General features: G+C 39.1%; 1 protein-coding gene across 3 annotated transcripts in view; it reads right to left on the minus strand.

Moving 5' to 3' along the window:
• Positions 1-19,129, minus strand: part of dcc (DCC netrin 1 receptor) — a 360,471-nt gene that overhangs the window by 214,381 nt on the left and 126,961 nt on the right. For all 3 annotated transcript variants that reach the window (XR_013296680.1, XM_077586110.1, XM_077586111.1), the window contains exons 4-5: positions 18,175-18,325; positions 15,823-15,959 (exon numbers count right to left, since the gene is read on the minus strand). Coding sequence is in view for 2 of the 3 variants with exons in the window: in XM_077586110.1 (XP_077442236.1) it covers positions 15,823-15,959; positions 18,175-18,325 (288 nt within the window). In the remaining variant the exon portion in view is untranslated. The remainder of the gene's footprint in view (positions 1-15,822; positions 15,960-18,174; positions 18,326-19,129) is intronic.

Consider the following 19,129-nt stretch of genomic DNA (forward strand, 5'->3'; position numbering starts at 1 on the left):
CTTCAATGTGAACGGAACGCGCAAAGAGCACATGTCGAGTGATGTGCAACCAAAACAAACAGCATCACATTCCAGAGTTTACGTAAATAAATATGGCTCAGACTCAACGCAACGTTTTCCCTCTAGCCAAGCTGCTGTGGCAAGCGACCTTTATTAGTGCCATATGCAAATTTAGCTGTGCCAACACGCGCTACTGATTGGTGGGCTGGTGGACTCCTTTTGCGGACGTGTTAGGAGTTGGATTAATGTGTCTTGCCTGCATAAATTATGCAAATTAAGCAGTGCGAACGCCCGCTCCCGATTGGTGGACTGTTCTTGCTCATGTTTGGCAGTTGTCCTCGGCTTCTTCGAGTGTCAGTGTTTACAATCAGAGCAGAAACCCGTCAAACTCATTTTTTCCATCTCATAACGCCAGAACAGTGAGGTTGGAAGAGATAGAAATATTTTGGGGAAATGAGGGGAAACTCCTAGATATCTTAATTTCATTGAAGATGATGTCTCGTCATTGACGTGTGTGATGAATCGTCTGCAGGGCTGAATTTCTACTGTCGCCACAAATGTCAACTTTATGATTCATGTTTCAAATGTGATTAAATTAAAGACAAGAAGTTAACACTGTTACTCAAAACAGCTTTGTATAGTCACAGACGTGTCAGTAGTCTCCCTTCCAAGCACTCCGCCGCCCGCGCAAAGCGCATATAAGGCTTTTGATGACGTATGAATTAGATGTGTGTGGATGAGCGTTCACAGTGCAGACGCATCGCATACATATCCAATTTATATCCACATACGAAATAGGCCGAGGTCTGGTGTGAAAAAATCTGAACTGCACCGTTCATACTGCATGAAAAAAATCAGATACTTGTAAAAAAAGAAAAGAAATTGAGCTGCGGTGTAAACGCAGTCTTATTTGGGTTTTTAAAAGCCTAAAAGCATATTCGGATTATTGCACATTTACATGGCCTTACAAAACCAGAATACTGACAATATTTACAAGGGTTATTGCCTGCATGTAAACGCAGTCACTTATGCACAACACATGGTTAGCAGCAAAAGTTAAAAAGAAGTAATAGTTGTCGAGACAAAAGAAGTGTAACAACACAACACTCCATCGTGAATAAGTCATGCTAGCAATGTAGCAGCCGTGACTAAAAATGTGTTTGCCATGCATGTTCTCACAGTACACGTGTCATTCACGTGCACGGTAGTGAGGGGTGTGACTGATCAGAGACTCAAGGCTTTTTCATCTTGTGACTTGTTCCACTTCAGACCTCAGACACTCCAAAATTGCCGTTATGTGGCAATTAATTTAGTTTCTGGCACTTCACAAATGTTTACACGAGCTATAAGTTTTCCCACCACACCTCACTATGCTGGCACCGCTGTGCTTGCAGTTCAGTGATGGGAGTAATCGGCTGAATAAATTGTATTAGGCTACTAACTGTGTTACTTTTTTCAGTAATGTGTAGTTTGTTTTCTTTTGTTTTCTTTTTTTTTGTCCTTGTGGGCATGAGACAGTGCTTAACTGATAATGACTGACTGAGGTTGAGTCAAATTATATTGTGAGCCAATCATAGCTACTATTTGGGCAGGTGTTGCCGCTCAAACAAATGCAAGCATGCTGTAGTTTTACGCACATAATGAGCTGACACTTGTGAGTTGTGAGGACAGAAGAATTAGTAAATAACAGGAATGGCCTGGTTGAATTTCCAGCTTTTCTAACTTCAAGCATTCCATAAAGGAAATTAAAGGTAAGAATGTAAAAATCAAATGTACCATGGACAAAAGTTCTTCTCCGCATTGTTATTTAGCAATTCCAACCTGATGAAACTAATTTCATCTGCACAAGATTCAACAATATGAGTGGTCGTTAACTGCAAAGAAGACAAAGACAGAGCCCCAAATCAAATCAAATGAAGCTAGATTTTTCAACCTGGACCTCTTGTCTCAGACTGAGCTTAACAAACAGGCAACCACAATATTTAATATATAATGTATAACATACTGTGGAGGACATGCTGCTGTTGACCACCAGTGAGTATAATATATTCAAAACACTAGTTGCCAAAATACCAGACATAATTGGGGTACATATGCCATGAGAACATGCATTCTGAAAATATGTAACTGTGTCTAAACGTGGATGTGAACGGATGTTTATCTATATGTGCTCTTCTGTTGGCAGCCAGCCTAGTGTGTAACCCATCTCTCGTCCAAATAAGTCAGCTAGGATAGACCCCAGCTCACCTGTGACCCTTATGGGAAATTGATTGATGGATGGAAGTTAACCAGTGTCATAGAATGGATTCTGGCCACTATTAGAGGTTCCACTTTTTTAATGATATAAAAAAATACATGTATATTTATATGCATTTGCTTTCGTGACACACTCTGCTTGATTAGACTCATTAGAATGTTCATTATGTCACATCGCAGTGGGATGAGAATGTAATATTTACGATGGGTAATAAACTCTGATGCCCACGCTGTTTGACAACCCAGTGTAGTTTTGTCTCTGCTGAGAGATGCAACTGGGCTGGGACACCTGAGGCCAGTCTCAACTGTTTTGTCTCAGCCAGGGCTGTCTGTCAGGGGGAACAGCTAAAGCTTGAAGGGAAGTCATCACTGACAAACAACTGGAAGGAAAGCAGAAGGAAGCTGACGAATGTAATAACAATAAGAGACACAAAACCAAACCAGGTTGAGAAAGAGTTCAACGAGTGGTCAATAGTCGGCAACAGTAAAGGAAAGATGCTCCTGTTTTGGGTCACAAGTGAACTAGAGCCTCTCCCAGTTGATTTTGTGCAAAAGGCGGATTTCATCCTGGAGTGGTCGTCAGTTATTTACAGGGCAAATATTTTACAAACCACTCCAAAAAGCATTGACGACTGTTTACATATATTTACAATATAAAAACCCATTGAGATCAGAATTTCCTTCACAAAGGTGAACTGACCAAGAGGTCAAAAGCCCTTTTCTCCTTTATTTTTACTTTTCCACACTTTTTTAAGACTGTTTGGTGTTCATTTTATGTCATACTAACCAGTTTTTAACCTTTTACAGCATTTTAGCCAAGAAATTGTTTAGTGTTAATTTACTTGTTTGTTACATGTGTTCTTCTTCTTCTTCTTCTTCTTCTTCTTCTTCTTCTTCTTATTATTATTATTATTGCTATTACTGCTGTTGTTATTGAGAGCTGGGAGATATGGCCAAAGCATTAAATCTCGATCCCCCCCACACACCAACACCCCAAAAAAACAGCAATCATTTATTTAAAGGTTTAATTAATCAACTAATTATTCATGTGCATAATGTTCATAAAGCAATAATATATACTGACTCTAAATCAGTTTAGCATAAACTTAAACATTCATAGTTTGTGCTTAAATGCACAATAAGTTGTGTCTTGTAAACCACCCATCCAACATTCTGCCACTTGTGCAAAATTATAACTCACACTTAAATTTAGATGTTACAGAACATAAGAACAACAGCTTTCAACAAACCTCAATTTCATGATTTAGCAAATTTTCAATGATTCAATTTTTAAAATGACAATTAATCGAATTTTATTTATTGCCCAGCCCTAATATTATTATTATTATTATTATTGTGCTTTATGTTCGTTTTTTTGTACAGCACAGTAGTTGCACAGCTAAAGTTGTTTTTCAAGTGTTCTCTGAATAAAGTTGTGTTAAATTACAAGGATGTGACAGTATACAGTAGAGTAAAACACACAATGCTTGAGGTACAGAAATGTTTTTCAATAAGAAGTACGTAAGCTATAACACAACAAACAACAATTGCAAGAACAAAAGAAAAAAAAACTGCATTAAGTCTGAAATCTACCCTTTAAAGAAATAAAGCTATGGGAGGATTACAAATGCTGGACAAGAAGAGAACAGGCAGGCAGTCAGAGGAATTACAATCCAAAAATTCATTCCAAATATCCCCAAAGTATGCCACTCCAAGAGGGGCAGATGGTAAATATGAACAGATGTCTGTAACCGATAAGCACACATTTGTTCTGTTTCGAACAAGCTGGGCAAGTATGTCTTGCCACAAGGTCACATTCAGTATGCTAAATCCATTTTGATCTTCTTTTTTTTTTTTTTTGCTTTAAACTCCAACAGAGCATGATTGTAGTGATAACCAAGGTGATATAAATTGACCCGAGCCACACTGAAAAGTCATGTAAAGTCCCTTTCACTCTCTGTAACTTGATTGAGTTCAAATCCTGGATTACAAAGCTTAGGACACAAAGGGACTCGTCAGGTTGATTTGATTCATCAGCTGGGTGGCTTGGGCAGCCACATTAAAAACCTGCAGTCGGGCAGAATGAATTGAGCAGGGGCACTACCCTGGACAGACTAAAATGGATTAAACAGCCTGAACAAACTAGACCAAAGAGGCATTAATCCGTACACGTACAAATTCATAGTGACATTGCGGGGTAACAACAGAGAGAGTTCTGTCAAACAACAATTGTGAACAGACTGCTTCACAAACAGCTTTATGAGTATGACAGAAAACTATATTGTGCTGACAGAGCAAAAGTAAGTCAGTAAATTCACGCATGTGTTTTTTTTTTTTTTTTTTACTGCCGAGACTTCGACAAGGTACCAAGAAAAAAACAATGCAATCCTTGTTTTGGAGGTTGGTCTAAATGCAACATCTGAGATGTGATTAAAGTAATTGCTGCAATCTGCTGATTTTAGCAAAGTGAGGTTTTTAGCATTCATGTTTCTTTAAATCTCTTATTGTCCAGCAGTCATCTACAATTTGCACACCCAAATGGAGAGTTTCCTTTTGACTTGCGGGAAGGAACTCAGAACACTGTTAAATATATGGGAAAATATGTGGTGAAGAAATGAAAAAAGAAGAAATGGAAATTAGAGGGGATTACCAATATGGCACAGCAGATGATGAACTAAAATATCTGACAGAATTTTTGACAGTTTATTCCACCTGCTGGTTGGCCCGGTGCATTATTTGGCAGACGGAAAGCCTCCCTCCTGATTACTGAAGAGGTCCCCTTCCCTGCAGGAGCTCTGTGACCCTGCCCCTTTTTTCCTTTCATGTCCTCTCATCTGCGCAATCGTTTCTGGGTAGCGGCAGCACACCAGCCAGCACCACAGCAGGAGGGGTTGGCAGCTTTGTAAATGTTTTCTAAACATAAAGTAATTCACAGCGTATGTACCCTAATATTGCAGAAAAAGGACCTCATAGCTGTTTTCACAGTATCACACCAAATTGGTGCTTCAGAGGCGTAAAATGAGAGTTGGGACATCAAAGTGTACATTCGCTCAGCAGTTGCGCATTTCCCATTAAAATAATTTGATGTGTGGTGACATCAGTGTGTCAGTGTCCATTCAAAAGAGAAGCATAGACAGTTATTATGTTTACATGCAGTCAATATTTGGGTTGAGGTTGAAATTCCCCTTCTGAAACATTTGGCATAACCCGTTTACATGTGTGAGCAGACAGACGTACTCCCACATACATATTCTGAGCTAAACCATGATGCACGGGCAACGTCATTACGCAAATAGACATCATCATTTCTGCTTTTAATAACTACAGTCACCACACTAATTAAGTAGTGGGTTTCTTTCTCACTCCAAAAGTGTGGTTCTGTCCTGCTTTTTCATGTTTTCGCCATTTTTGTTTATTTATTTATTTTTTGTTTATTTACTGCTTGTGAATTTCCGGTGGGTTGTGCGCCAGACACATAGACTTATATGCGTGCAAGTATGTGTGGTGCTTTTGTTACGGAGATAGACAATAACAAAAACACCACAAAGAAATTAATGTATTCAAATAAGGCGTGTTTCGCGAGTAGCAATGTAAAATGGCGAATATAAGTACTTCCAACCAAGATTCCTTGCGAATAGAGCATGCGGAGAACACAAAGCAAAGTTCCATTTAAAGGAGGTACCCTAATAACGCATTTATATGGCCAAATATTCAAGTTAAAAAGGGGTAAAACTGGGGTCTTTTTGGAGTTTTTAAAAACCTAAATAAGAGCAAATTTGGGTTTTTGTGTTGAAATAAACTAATAGTTACCATGCAGATGATAAATTACTCAGCAGAAGAGATGCTTGCAGCTGGTCATGGCAGAGCTTAATCTTGCACAATTTTTGCCAAGTAAGCAATGTTGAGTAAAACTTTTACACATTTAAATGTAGCCAATTTTTGAGAAAATATTCTGTGATGGTGTGGGTCACTATTGTCAAAAGACCGCCTATGGGGTATATGCCACGGAGGAGGCGGGACTTCCGACTTCCTGGTTTTCACACATCAGTTTTGTTTCTGTTGCCTGTTTGCGACGTGTGGGCCGCGTCCTAGTTATTGTGCTCCCGCCTTTGTGCCCCTCGGTTGTGCGTTCCCCTCAACGGGTAGTGTGTAGTGTGTCTGTCTCAGTTGTCCGAAGCATTTCCGATTGGCGGGAGCGAGCGGTTGGGGGGAGCGCAGGGGTAGGGTTGCGAGTGTTGGAATGTGGTCATCAGTAGCGGGAAACAGTAGCTGATGTGTGAAACCTGGAAGTCGAAAGTCCGTGGCATCGACCCTATAGGCCAGGGAGGAGCTATAAGAAAGGTCATAATAACCTGCTGCTATCTATTCCTAAAGATAAAGATACATGTAATCTAGTTTCACTTACTTTGTAAATGTAAATTGATATATTTTGATTCACAAGAAAATGTTGTGGTTCACCAAAAGTTTTTGAAACAATGCCTTCAATACTTTACAGTACATACTTGTATACAAAATAGTATACTGTAAGGAGCTGGGCAAAAATGTTACGTCATTGATACATGCTCACCTTTCGGCGGATGCTTCTGCGTTTTTGGGGAGTGTTTTATGACACAAAGCCTCGGAAATATACGCAGATTGAGCACTAACAGAAGCAGGTTTACGTCCGTGAATCCGGGCTTCACGTCGTAAAGCACTCGTCAAAAATGCGCCCATCCGGTATAAAGCTGCATGCTGCAGTCACCTGGCCTCTAGCCTCTAAATGTTTTCGCAGTAGAATCTTGGATGTATTATGGGTAGAATCGAGGCTTTTTGACTATCACTGCCTCCAGCAGGATTCTCGTAGCTGGACACTTACTGTGCAAGCAGGCTGGGGTTGCCAGATACTGTGTCAACTATTCAGGAGCCACGCAGGAGATAGGGTTGAAATTCGGGAGTCTCCCGCATAAATCGAGAAAGTTGTGATGGTGTGAGACACTAAACATACAGTATTACTAATAATAATACTGCACATGAATAGATAGAGCTAATTTTGTAAAACATTATAAATACCATACACAGGTCTAGCATTTTATTGGACAACGTTTCATGCCACATGTAGGATTTTATTATGTTTATACATTTAAGTGAAACAGGCGGTGAAGTGAGTAATGGCGCCTGTGCTGGTTCTGTTTGCTTTTTTCTGGGTTCATTAGGTTTCTAATAGGAACTAGCTAATGAGCCGGGTCGCTCTCATTATTATAGGACATAACGTACATCCATTATCCTTATCATCTCATCATGGTCACTGCCTTGTGGAGTGAGCATATATTATCAAAATATTATCACTATGATACGGCTAACCATCAGTCTTTAATGGCCTCCACTTGGAGAAAAACAAAACAAAACTTAATTTAATATAATACATGACAGCTTTTTTAATGACAATTTACATTGCATTAAAACCCTTATTTCATGGGGAAAAAAATCTTCAATGATTTTACCCAAAAACTTGAATTCATTTTCAACTCATGACATTTGAAGAAAATGTATAACACGCCATAAAATACCGTATATGATATAGGACTCTAGTGAAAAAACTGACATCTTGATTTTTGCGCAAGTTTAGTTTGTTTGGGAATTTGGCAGACCAAGGGCATTTTCTTTTACACATCCCTGGTGCATGAAAGTAGACTAAACCTCTGACTAGGCTGCCCTAATCCTGGTCCTCGTGGGCCAGAGTCCTGCAGTTTTTAGATGTTTCTGTCCAAAACACCTGATTCTAAAGATCAGAATCGTTATCAAGCTTCTTTATCCTGCACTCGTCTACGAATGTACCAAATGAAAGAAAACTCATGCATGCAGTTAGATTGAGTTTTATGCTAGACTTAGACTGGGGATGAAAATAGGGCCCAAAGTGTCTAATATGACAAATATAGTGACATAGTGCAAACATTGTTATGAAATATTTGAAACTAGGGTAGTGTAGTTTACATACAGTAGCTAATCTTTGTCCAGATAGTGTAGGATAAATCCACAATTAATGCACCATTCAGACTGTAGCCAGCCTTTCCCTGTCATGACGCTGAACAGGAAATGGATGGACTTTTGTGACTCGTGCCGTTTCATGGGTAACCACTAAGTGCATATGTATTTTTACAGATGGCATATTCAGATTTTTGTGCAAGTGCAAGGCTTGCTGTGCCCGTTTGCCAATTTGGCAGACCGCCCTGCACCATGCTGGGTGGGTGTAGGAGCACGTAGTTGCGTCCTTTGACATGTGCCTGGGGCATCTAACAAAAAGACTTTCTAACTTTATGCCAGCTGGGACCACATCTAGTCCTGCACAGCAGGTAGACCATTGATCCAACCTGATTTTAGGGAATTTGATCGGGGGAGGAGATAGATACTGTAAATGAGGTGCTAATCACCAGTTCATTGTATGAGGATACCTGCTTACATTGTCTGTTGCCACATTGGCCATGTGCATTGACAGCACTTTGATCACACATGGATTACTATGTTTTTTTCCAGACAGAGACGTCTCCATGTAAGATGTGAGTGCACACCATTTAAAGCCGATGAGAAAGAGCTGCTTTAAACAGCTGTGTTCATGCCTGTACGTGCCTTTTGCCCCATTATATGCCTAATGCCCCTTGCCTGCAAAATTGCCAACACCTGGCCTAACATGCCCCAGTGCAGATTTACAGCGCATTGTGTGCTGGATTTTCCCCATCCATCCATACATTTATCCATCAATTTACTATCGCTTATTAGGAGTTGGGTCGCGGAGGCAGCAGCTTTCCGAGGGAAGCCCAGACTTCCCTCTCCCCAGCCACTTCAACCAGCTCCTCTGTCGGGATCCCAAGGCGTTCCCAGCCCAGCCGAGAGACATAGTCTCTCCAGCATGTCCTGGGTCGTCCCTAGGGCCGCCCGCTGGTGGGACATGCCCGGAACACCTCTCCAGGGAGGCGTCGAGATGCCCGAGCCACTTCAACTGGCTCCTCTCAACGTGGAGGAGTAGCGGCTCGACCCTGAGTCCCTCCCGGATCACCAAGCTTCTCACACGATCTCTAAGGGAGACCCTGTGGAGGCAACTCATTTCGGGCCACTTGTATCCAGAATTTTGTTCTTTTGGTCACGACCCAGAGCTTGTGACCATAGGTGAGGGTAGGAACGTAAATCAACCAGTAAATCGAGAGCTTCACCTTTTGGCTCAACTTTTGTGGTGAAGAAGGAGCTGAATTTGCCCCACTCACCAAAAACCCTAAGCGGCTATTTACACAAGACCACACACTAAAAACATTTTTCAGAAAGTGTGTGCTTTACAGAATGAAAATGCTAACTTGTTTTAAATTGTAATTTGTACAGTATGATGGCCTGTGAAAATACAAGAGAAAGATGTAATATGTGTCTATAACATGCATGACATTGTCATCATCAAAACAACACTGCAATTTCCTTTAAAATGTCTCTGTTCCAATGATACTGTGTGCATTGGAGACATGTGTTTGAAACAATCGGTGAGCAGGCACATACAGAAACTGTCCAACAACTTGCGGCACAGTGCTTATGGGGAACTTCTTACAAAGTGTGCAACCATAATAAAAGGCATACTAATGTTCATGTCACTCTTTGATAGTTTGCTACATGGAATTATGCTAGTGATAACCAACATATGATCAGATAGGCCGTTAATATTTGTCAACTGTGGGCATGTGAATCCTCTTTCGTGATTAACACATTTGCTTCCAAAAATGTATATATACATTCTATTTTAAACGTGTTAAGTGTCCCAAAGACATATTTATACGTTTGTTTGTTTTTATGCTACAGCATACAGAAGGCTTTGACGCAGCCTCTCAGCTGCAACGAACGGTTGAAGAAATGGTAGTTATTACACAAACGGCCAGCAGTTGGCAGCAGAGCAAAAGAGCTCATACAGGGCCATGTTGGGAAAAAAAGCAAATTTACTCACAGTTCTAAATAGATTTGTGAATAATGATCCACCATTATTCACAAATCTAAGCCATTTTCACAGAAGCAATCCCCTTCACTCCCAGCTGTTTTACTGGATTTTGACTGACAAACACTTGTTCTGTTATCAAACAGACATGGTTACATCATACAGTTTAGTCAAATCAGATTGACTGTTGGTGAGATGCAGGGCATAGCCTGGGCACATCACCTGTCAATTACAGGAAGCCGCTCAACAAGGCAAATATACACATCTGTAAGGTTCAATGAACCTACAGTAACATGTTATACTGTGAAATAAGATAAACCACAGAACCAGAGGAAGAACAATGGACCAAGTGCAAAGCAGACACAAGTACACTGTTTGAAATGCACTGTGCAATTTTACAGTTTACAGTTATTAATTCCAACTGACACTGCATGAGATTAATTGCCTGCAACAGAAGGTCAAAGCTAACGAGTGACATGCTCACACAAAATGCAATGTCTGAAAGACTCAGACACGCAAATTGACTGCTCACTCTGTATACTTGAGTTACTGAAGTTCCACATTAACCCTGTTGATATCAGAAGCACAATTTCAAACTGCTGCTAACTGCCAAAAGAAATCAAGTAGAAGGCATTTCTGTTTTTATGGACTACGAATGCAAATGATAAAAACAAAGCTCTCTCTTAAGTGTGTCCTCTGTGCTGAAAAGTTGAAGAAATAGAGACAAGCCCATAGGCCTATAGACACAACTTTGTAGTGAGGGGGAACAGCTCAATCCAGTCATAACTCTGCTTCCACTGAACAACATCACTGCTGGGACAGACCAAATTTTTGACAAGCCAGGAATCCAACCGACACTCACACATCTAGTAGGGAGCTGTCAATTGTTGCCTGTTTCCCTTATAGACTGCACAGCAATTGACCTGATCAAACTTGAAATCAGTCCAGATTCATATATGATGCTGTGGACTACAAATTGGGCATGAAATGGGCTTTATTCACATATTACAGGTTATGGTCACACTGAAGCCCAATTTAGCTTTTTTTGCCCATATGCAACATATATCTGACTTTTTAATGCAATGTGAACACTGCAATTCAGATTTTTGTCAAATCCGACCTGGTCGTCATTTGAATGAGGATATGTATCGTTCATATGTGCACATTTAACCTATATTTCATTAAAAGATATGCAGTGAGATTGAGACTGCTGACAATCGTCCGTGAATTGACAAAATTGTTTTGAGTAACAGTGTTGACTTTAAATCAGACTTTAATTGCATCCAACTAGAAACATGAAGCATAAAGTTGACATTTGTGGTGAGAGTAGCAATTCAGTTTATTACACGCAGCAATGACGTTATGTCATCTTCAGTCAACGTTTCCATGAAATGAGGATATTGAAAAGTGACACCTTATTTCCCAAAAATATTTCTACCTCTTCTCATCTCACTCCTGTGTCTATAAGATTAATCACATTTGATTTTGTATTGTGAACGAGTGCATTAAAAGATCGGATTTAAAAACAAATTTGGGCATCATGCTGTGCAGTGTGAACGTAGCATTAGTTTTTGTTTTATTTATTAGTTACAAATTCTGTAGAGTGAATTTGACTATATTTAGAGTAAATTTGACTATTTAGAGTTGGACCAAATAGATTCCAAAAAGATTCCATCTGACATGAGCAATATACTAACACACAGCAGGAGCTGTGTGGCCTAGGGAGTAGATTGGCTGTCTCCCAAACTGAAGGTCGAGAGTTTGTTCCTTAACCCTTGAGTGACTTTTATGTATTTATTTTTTCAATTCTTTATTTTACTCTCTTCCTAGTGTAAATATTACTCGGAGTCCATTTGGTCCCACTCTAAATAGAGTCACATTTACTCTACAGAATTTGCTGTGTGATGATGTGTAACTTACATCTTTTTAGAAGTGTCTGTACTGTGAGAAGGTCATTCCAGGTCATTTTTAATTCTGAAACCTCGCCTAGAGAACTTTACACTTAACTTAACTTAAATTTTGCTGGTCCGTCATTTGTCAGCACTCTGGGCACCCTTCTGTTATCAACAGACAGAGCTCTGTGGGCATTTCCATCAGTCCGTCAATCGTCAACAAGTCAGGCGTCTCAGAGGTCCGTTGGTACTGGTTAGTGATGATTACACTGATACACAAAAAACAATTTCCGTCAGTGCTTTTTTTCTTTTTAAGTTTCTAACCATTCGTCAATTGTCAGCAAAACGGGCGTCAATCAGTACTAACGGAATGCTGACCTCTGAGAATGGCATTCAGTTGGACCTTCTCAACCTAATTGTACACATCTTGGGTGTCGATAAAACATTGTATGTTTTAAGGGTGTGGCAGGATGCCATGTTTTGCAGCCTAAAAACGCTGAGCCTTATACTGCATGGCACTAATGTTGACATGCTTGACTCAGACAATTACTCTCATCAGAAGATTGACGCTGCTGCTTTTTATTGAAAATAGCATGATTATGTTTGCAGGCAGACTGATGACAGGCGCGTGTAAACAGAATATGAATGTGATGCGAACACAGACAAACTCTGAGGGGATGCTGAGACAAAGACATGAAAGAACAGAAGAGTGGAGAGGCCCATCTGGGGCAAAACTGCAAACACCCAAAGGTTAATCTGAAGATTTTTTCCTGAGTAGAACAAACAGCAGCTGCTTCTGTTTGATTTCAACTTTCTTCATAGAAACAAATAAATTCATTGCTTTGAATTGTGAGTGCATTCAACTTAAAGTCAAATCTGACGCAGGAGTTGTCTGGAGATATTGTCAAATACATGCATCATTTTGAGACAGAATCAATATATCATTTTTACTCAATTGTCAGTTGTCTGCCTGTGTGTCACCACAGATCTCCTAAGAGAAGTAACTGCAATAATATTGGGTCACTGAAGTAAATTTGCTACACTGGATATGGAACCTAGTTTTGTGTCCATAGATTCACAGTTCTTTAGTAAATTCAGGTTTGTTTGCTAAGTTCCTTATTATACTCTTTTTCCATAATACAAATTTATTTGAACATAATGGAGACCTTTCCTAAAATGGTAGCCTCTGGCATTTCACTAAAGCAGGTGTCTGTTCGAGAGGAGACATTCATTTGTACTAATGCTTGCAATAATAGTGGAGTTTTTTTTTCATTCTCACAATCAGAAATGCATTTAAATTATTGTCTGTTTGTTGACTCACCTGCCTAAACACTGAACAGCGTTGCCAAAGCAGAACATGCTGTTTTGTACTTTGTTCATGTTATATGTTATTCATTTCATATAGCTTTTCAATCCAGTTCCCTTGGCTTGTCTTATCTATAGATTAAAACTGTTTGTTCTTGTTGTTCATTTAATTGTGTGCTACGTGGGGACTTAACAGAATGTAGGGAAATGAAAAAATAAATAAATGAGCTTTTTAATTAACTGGAGAGTTAAATGTGATCTTAATCATGCAGGTACCTACAGGTACTCCCTCCTATTTTTGCTTCTGAGGTGCACAATGCAGACTTTAGTCAGGTCAAGGTTGAATTTATTTTTGTTCATAAACTGTGAGTGTTGATATGGCTGTCTGTCTCTATAAACAGCAGGAATTTACTGGTAACCAATCCAGGGTGCTGTCTGCCTTTAATCCAAGGTGATTTAGGATAGCTTCCATCTTCCCCAGAATAGGATATTTGTTAGAAAATGGATGGATGGAAAAATAGATGGAAAACAGTGATGCATCTATTTGGTGAGGCCAGTTATTTGTTCAAGAGGCTGGCTCACCTCATAACTAATCATAAAATAACTGAGTCATAACATAAACTGTATGTAGTCATAACGGCATTAAATGGAGGCCACTACGGTGTCCACACACATTTTCTTTTTTCTCCCAGTATTACTATGGTTAGCTAAAAAGTGTGCCTTGTGTGATAAAGTATCAACATTAAAGTAAAGTATAACATTTTGAAGTAACTGACAAATTGTGTTATATTAAATAACAGAGGGCCAGATCCACTAAGAATGCACTCCGTCCGCTGATGGCGCCATAAATTGCTCTTCATTTGCACCCACAGTTTCCTCCCTCTTAACATCCTATTCACAAAGTATATCGCTCTAATTATATACCAGCGCAAACACGCCCACAAAGTTTGACATTTGAATGCAGTTTTCACCTGATTTACCACACATGGCAATGATGTATTTGTGCCAAGACCATGGCAGACTAATAGCAGTTGTGAGAAAGATGAAATTATCATAAGCGATCTTGGACCGAGGAGGGCTGTCAGAAAACAACGCATGGACAGAAGAATTAAGCGCCATTAAGCCGTAGTGAGGAGGAATATTAGAGTGATCAGTTTTAGATTTTCAGGTTGATGTGGGCATATGTAGAGATGAGCACATGGATTTTCATATGAGCAAAAAAGAGTGTTAATGCATCACGTGCAAATGATTATGACGGAACACAGTTAAAAAATATATAATCTGAAGACGTAACATTGGTACATGTAGCCTATTCCGTTACTCTCCAAGCCTGTGTAAAAGCCACACAAATATTTAGTGGATAAGGCCCATAGTACAGTCACAATGTTTTGAATGACTAGATTTTTTGCCAGCCAATTCCAAGGCACATACTCAAGGATGTCGAAGTGTACACTTGACTTGAAAGCAGTGGCATCGTGGCCCTTGCTCCACTGTTTTGAAAAACAATAATTGCATAACCGAGAATCGTCTTCAGACTAATCTGCCTTAGGTAAAATAAGACAGGGAATAACAATGACTTTCAAGGGGATCCCAACAAGATGTAGAAAATATGAAATAATTTTGAGACTTTTCAAAAATCTGTGGTTTAGAGCAGTTCTGCAACATATAACCTACATGTCGTCAGTTAATTCAGTTAAAGCAACATCTATATATATATATATATATATATATATATATATATATATATATATATATACAGTATATATATATATATATATATATACATGTATTTTTTTCCATCTGAATGCTGAGCGCATCTCAAGCCACAGGCAACCAAGAGGCAGACAGTAAATGCAAACATATTTTATTTATGAAAACCTCCTGAAGCAAACACAAGGTTTACATTACATATTTTATGACAGCATTTGATTTTGGATGCGATACTCAACCCTTCCCCGGGATACTCTTCAGAGTGTTAAAGGAGGTTCCCCCAGTGGAGGGATAAGGATGACTTTTACGCTATTTTTCTTTCGTATTATATTTTTGGGATGTGAGATTGTTAACAGTTTCCATTTGGGATTTGTTTTGTTTCTTCCCTTGGGGTCCTTTTAAAAGTGGAACAACTTTTTACTGAACACTGAACACAGATATCTAGGTCTTCTAGATTGTCATTTAAGTTGGTTTAGTTGGACTACTAGAGGTCGAAATTAACGGTGGGCCAATGGCCCGTGACTAAGTTTACGAATAGTGGCCCAGATCAGCCACCACTGAAAAACTCTAAGGCCAATTTAATAATAAGCCTGGATGCATTCTGGGAACCACAGATATGCAAGATGGGTTAACATGGCACGTCCATAACCGTATCATATTGTTGATATCAAAATAAATGTCCAAATGCACTAAAATATATAAAAATAAGTTTCTCACCCAGCACACTCAGTTCGGTAATTGCAGTGATGTTGTGGTTCTTGTTGGCAGCAGTACATGTAAAACTGCCAGAGTCGTCATCAGTGACACTCCTGATGATTAGATTGCTGCCAGCCAACAGAGAATACTTCTTATTCCTACAGGGGACAAGAGGATTTGGATTATTTGATGGTATTTTGCTGTGTGCCATGGAATACCTGAAAAGTACAAGAGGAAAAGAAGATATCTTTCTTTTATAGGTGGGATTCAAATCTTCAAAGAAGACGTTGCTTATCTTGCATGAGGACTACTGGTTGAATTGGGACACCATGTATAGAACTTTGGGCGCAATAATGTTAGAGCTTGACAGCTTTCAAATCATGAACTTTGCTCCATCCACAGTGCACTGGTGCTCAGACTCTCTTGGAGGTACTGTATTTCATTTTCAGCATAATTTGTCAAAACTTCTCAGGTTTGTGTGTGATGATTATAGCCCTGCTTCTGCCACGCAGCCCGACAGTGTCGGTACTTATTTTCAGATTAGAATAACTAACCTTTATTAGTTATTAGTCCCACTTTTTCTTTTTCAAACTAAAAATGTCTTCTTGTAATGAACAGTGTAATAAACAGATTAACGCAGAGGAGATGGAACTTGTTGCTTTTTTTATTGTTTCATATCTGCCTTCTTTGTTCAGTTTATTGGCTCATTACACTGTGACAGAAACACAATCCAGATGAGGGTTCCGTTGAACTTGACTGCCCTGCTTGGTGGATGTATTTGTGTTTGTACTCTGACCTGCATGTTACCAGTTGTAACGATATAAGGAACACATTTGTTTGTTCGGATATAATAATGCTATTACCAGAGACGTGCAGTGAGCTCTAGATTTGAGTAGGCAGGCAGTCGCAAATTGAGACGCACACACCAATTAGAAAATGTGTGTGTCAGCAGGCAAGTGTACAACCTATCCTAGGGTGACCAAATTTTCATTTCCAAAAAAAGAGGACACTCGGACCGACCTCGAGATACTTAAATTATACTCAGTTTACTCCAAGATGCCATACTATACTATTTAACATATGCCTCTGTATGGGTAGAAAAAAACAACATTACTCTCTTTTGAAGTCTTACATATTTTTTGCTCCGCTATCTTACTTTTCTTTTTTTTTACTTTGAGCAGGATTCATACCCATAGCCTCTGGTGCAGCAGCTCAACACTTGCCACTCAGCTAAAGTGGGCCATCGACACAGCCAGTGCGCAGTCTGCTGTCATGGAAAACACGGTGCAGTACACTCCGCCTTCCATTTGTCGCAAATTCCAAAACTATAATAACCCTGATCAATACTATACAAAAACATAAGACAAACACAAAATACATGCATACATACTGTACGAACATGCATACACACATACGCGGCAGCAAGTCACAATCAATGTGTTTTTAATATCATGAAAAAATCATCACAAGCAGGGTATTGGCTGCTGCTAGATGACGTCGCTTTTGTGTGACACACTTTCAAACGTCTTTATTCCGGTTAATATCTAAATTAATCTACTTCAAATCACATTTTAAATCATCCCCAAAGGCTCATGCATTAAATTAATTACCAAAGACTAAAATGAAGGACATTTTTGCTATAATTATAGTTAGTTTTAGTTAGTTTTGTAAAGTTTTCGTAAAAAAAAAAAAGTATTTTCATTTTTATTTTATTTCATTAACGAAATTGTTTTTTTTAATTTCAGTTTAATTTTTTTGTTTGTTTTAGTTAACTAAAATAACCTTGATCACAAGGCAGATGACCTCACCCTTAGCATAGGGTTAGGGTTAGGGTTAGTCATTATCTGTCCTCTGATTAGTTGGTCAGAGAGAAACTTATCACAGACAAGCAAAACACATCTGCAATGTAAAAATCAGCTTTTCTGGTAAGCATGATGTATTTTATTATCAAGTTGTTGTTGTTTTTTGTGGTGGTGAGGGATGGGGGGTGGGGTTGGGTGAGAGACATCATTATATACATATTGATTCTGAACTACTCCAGATGATGTATGTGGCAGAGTTGCAGGCTGTTGTATTGCAGTTGTGTTTAGTATTGACAGTGGTAATATTAATAGGTGGTTTATGTCAGGTACAATAAATCCCAACTAAAGGCCCAGGTACCAAATGCACGCCCGCCAAGAGGATTAGCAGATCAAAAGAACTCTCTTCCTTTTATAGAGGGCACAAGATCAAGTAATTCTGCTTCGCTGGAAATGAGGACTGCATGTTAACATTCATGTAATTCTTAAACAATCAATGCAATCAATTACAAACGTGATCAGTGTATGACAAAAATATCTGTAGGGTTCAAGTGGAATAACAACACAGACATACCAGGTCTGGATTACTTCATCGCCTCTACTCCACTGAATGCTCGGAGTGGGGTATCCGGAGGCAGAACATTCCAGCACGGCATCAGTTCCGAGCAGAGCGGTTACTCTCAAGGGACGCTGGAGAAACTGCAGGTTTCTGTTTATACCAGGCTCTGAGTGAAAGAGAGGAGGATTGATATGAAAACTGAAGTGTACACCATAGAGACTATTTTGATAGTGTATATTCTCAGTGTAACTGACAAAAGAATAGTTTCCCAAATTTGAATTTTTTTTCCATATACACCTTTTCTCATCAGAAATTGCTTCTTTTTAGACCCCTCTATGCCTGGGGGACCCATACTTGGGTCAAAAAGTCAGTATGCAAGGAATGTAGGCATGATACTTTAATATTAATTCCTTTAATATTTTAACACACTGGTTAAGAGTTTTCTTTTCTTGCTATCTATCTATCTATCTATCTATCTATCTATCTATCTATCTATCTATCTATCTATCTATCTATCTATCTATCTATCTATCTATCTATCTTAATCTATCTAAGCCCGTATCCCACTGATGGCCGAACATTTGCGTAAGTGTTGGCTTAAGTAGTGAATATGCGCTCCAGTCAGGGTACGTTCAAGGCTGACATGAGATCAACATTCAAATGTCCGCCCCTCAGTGGTATACGGGCTTTAGTGTAGTCCAAAATATGTCACACAGTTTAATTTTCTAACACAGCCTATACATATAAAATTGCTCCAAAAATAAAGGTATTTAATGTCGACATATTTGACTTACAAAAAAATAAATAACTGCAGTTGGGGAAGAAAAAAAAAATGTCAAACATAAAACTACACCTAAGCACCAAGACTTGTCTAGTCAGTGAAAATAAATGTGTCAGCACTGTGTTTAATGACAATTTAACAACTTTGAACCAATGTCCATAAAGCCAATCAAGCTTGGCCAAGGACAAA

Source organism: Vanacampus margaritifer, chromosome 14, assembly GCF_051991255.1.
Source record: "Vanacampus margaritifer isolate UIUO_Vmar chromosome 14, RoL_Vmar_1.0, whole genome shotgun sequence".
Taxonomy (NCBI): Eukaryota; Metazoa; Chordata; class Actinopteri; order Syngnathiformes; family Syngnathidae; genus Vanacampus; species Vanacampus margaritifer.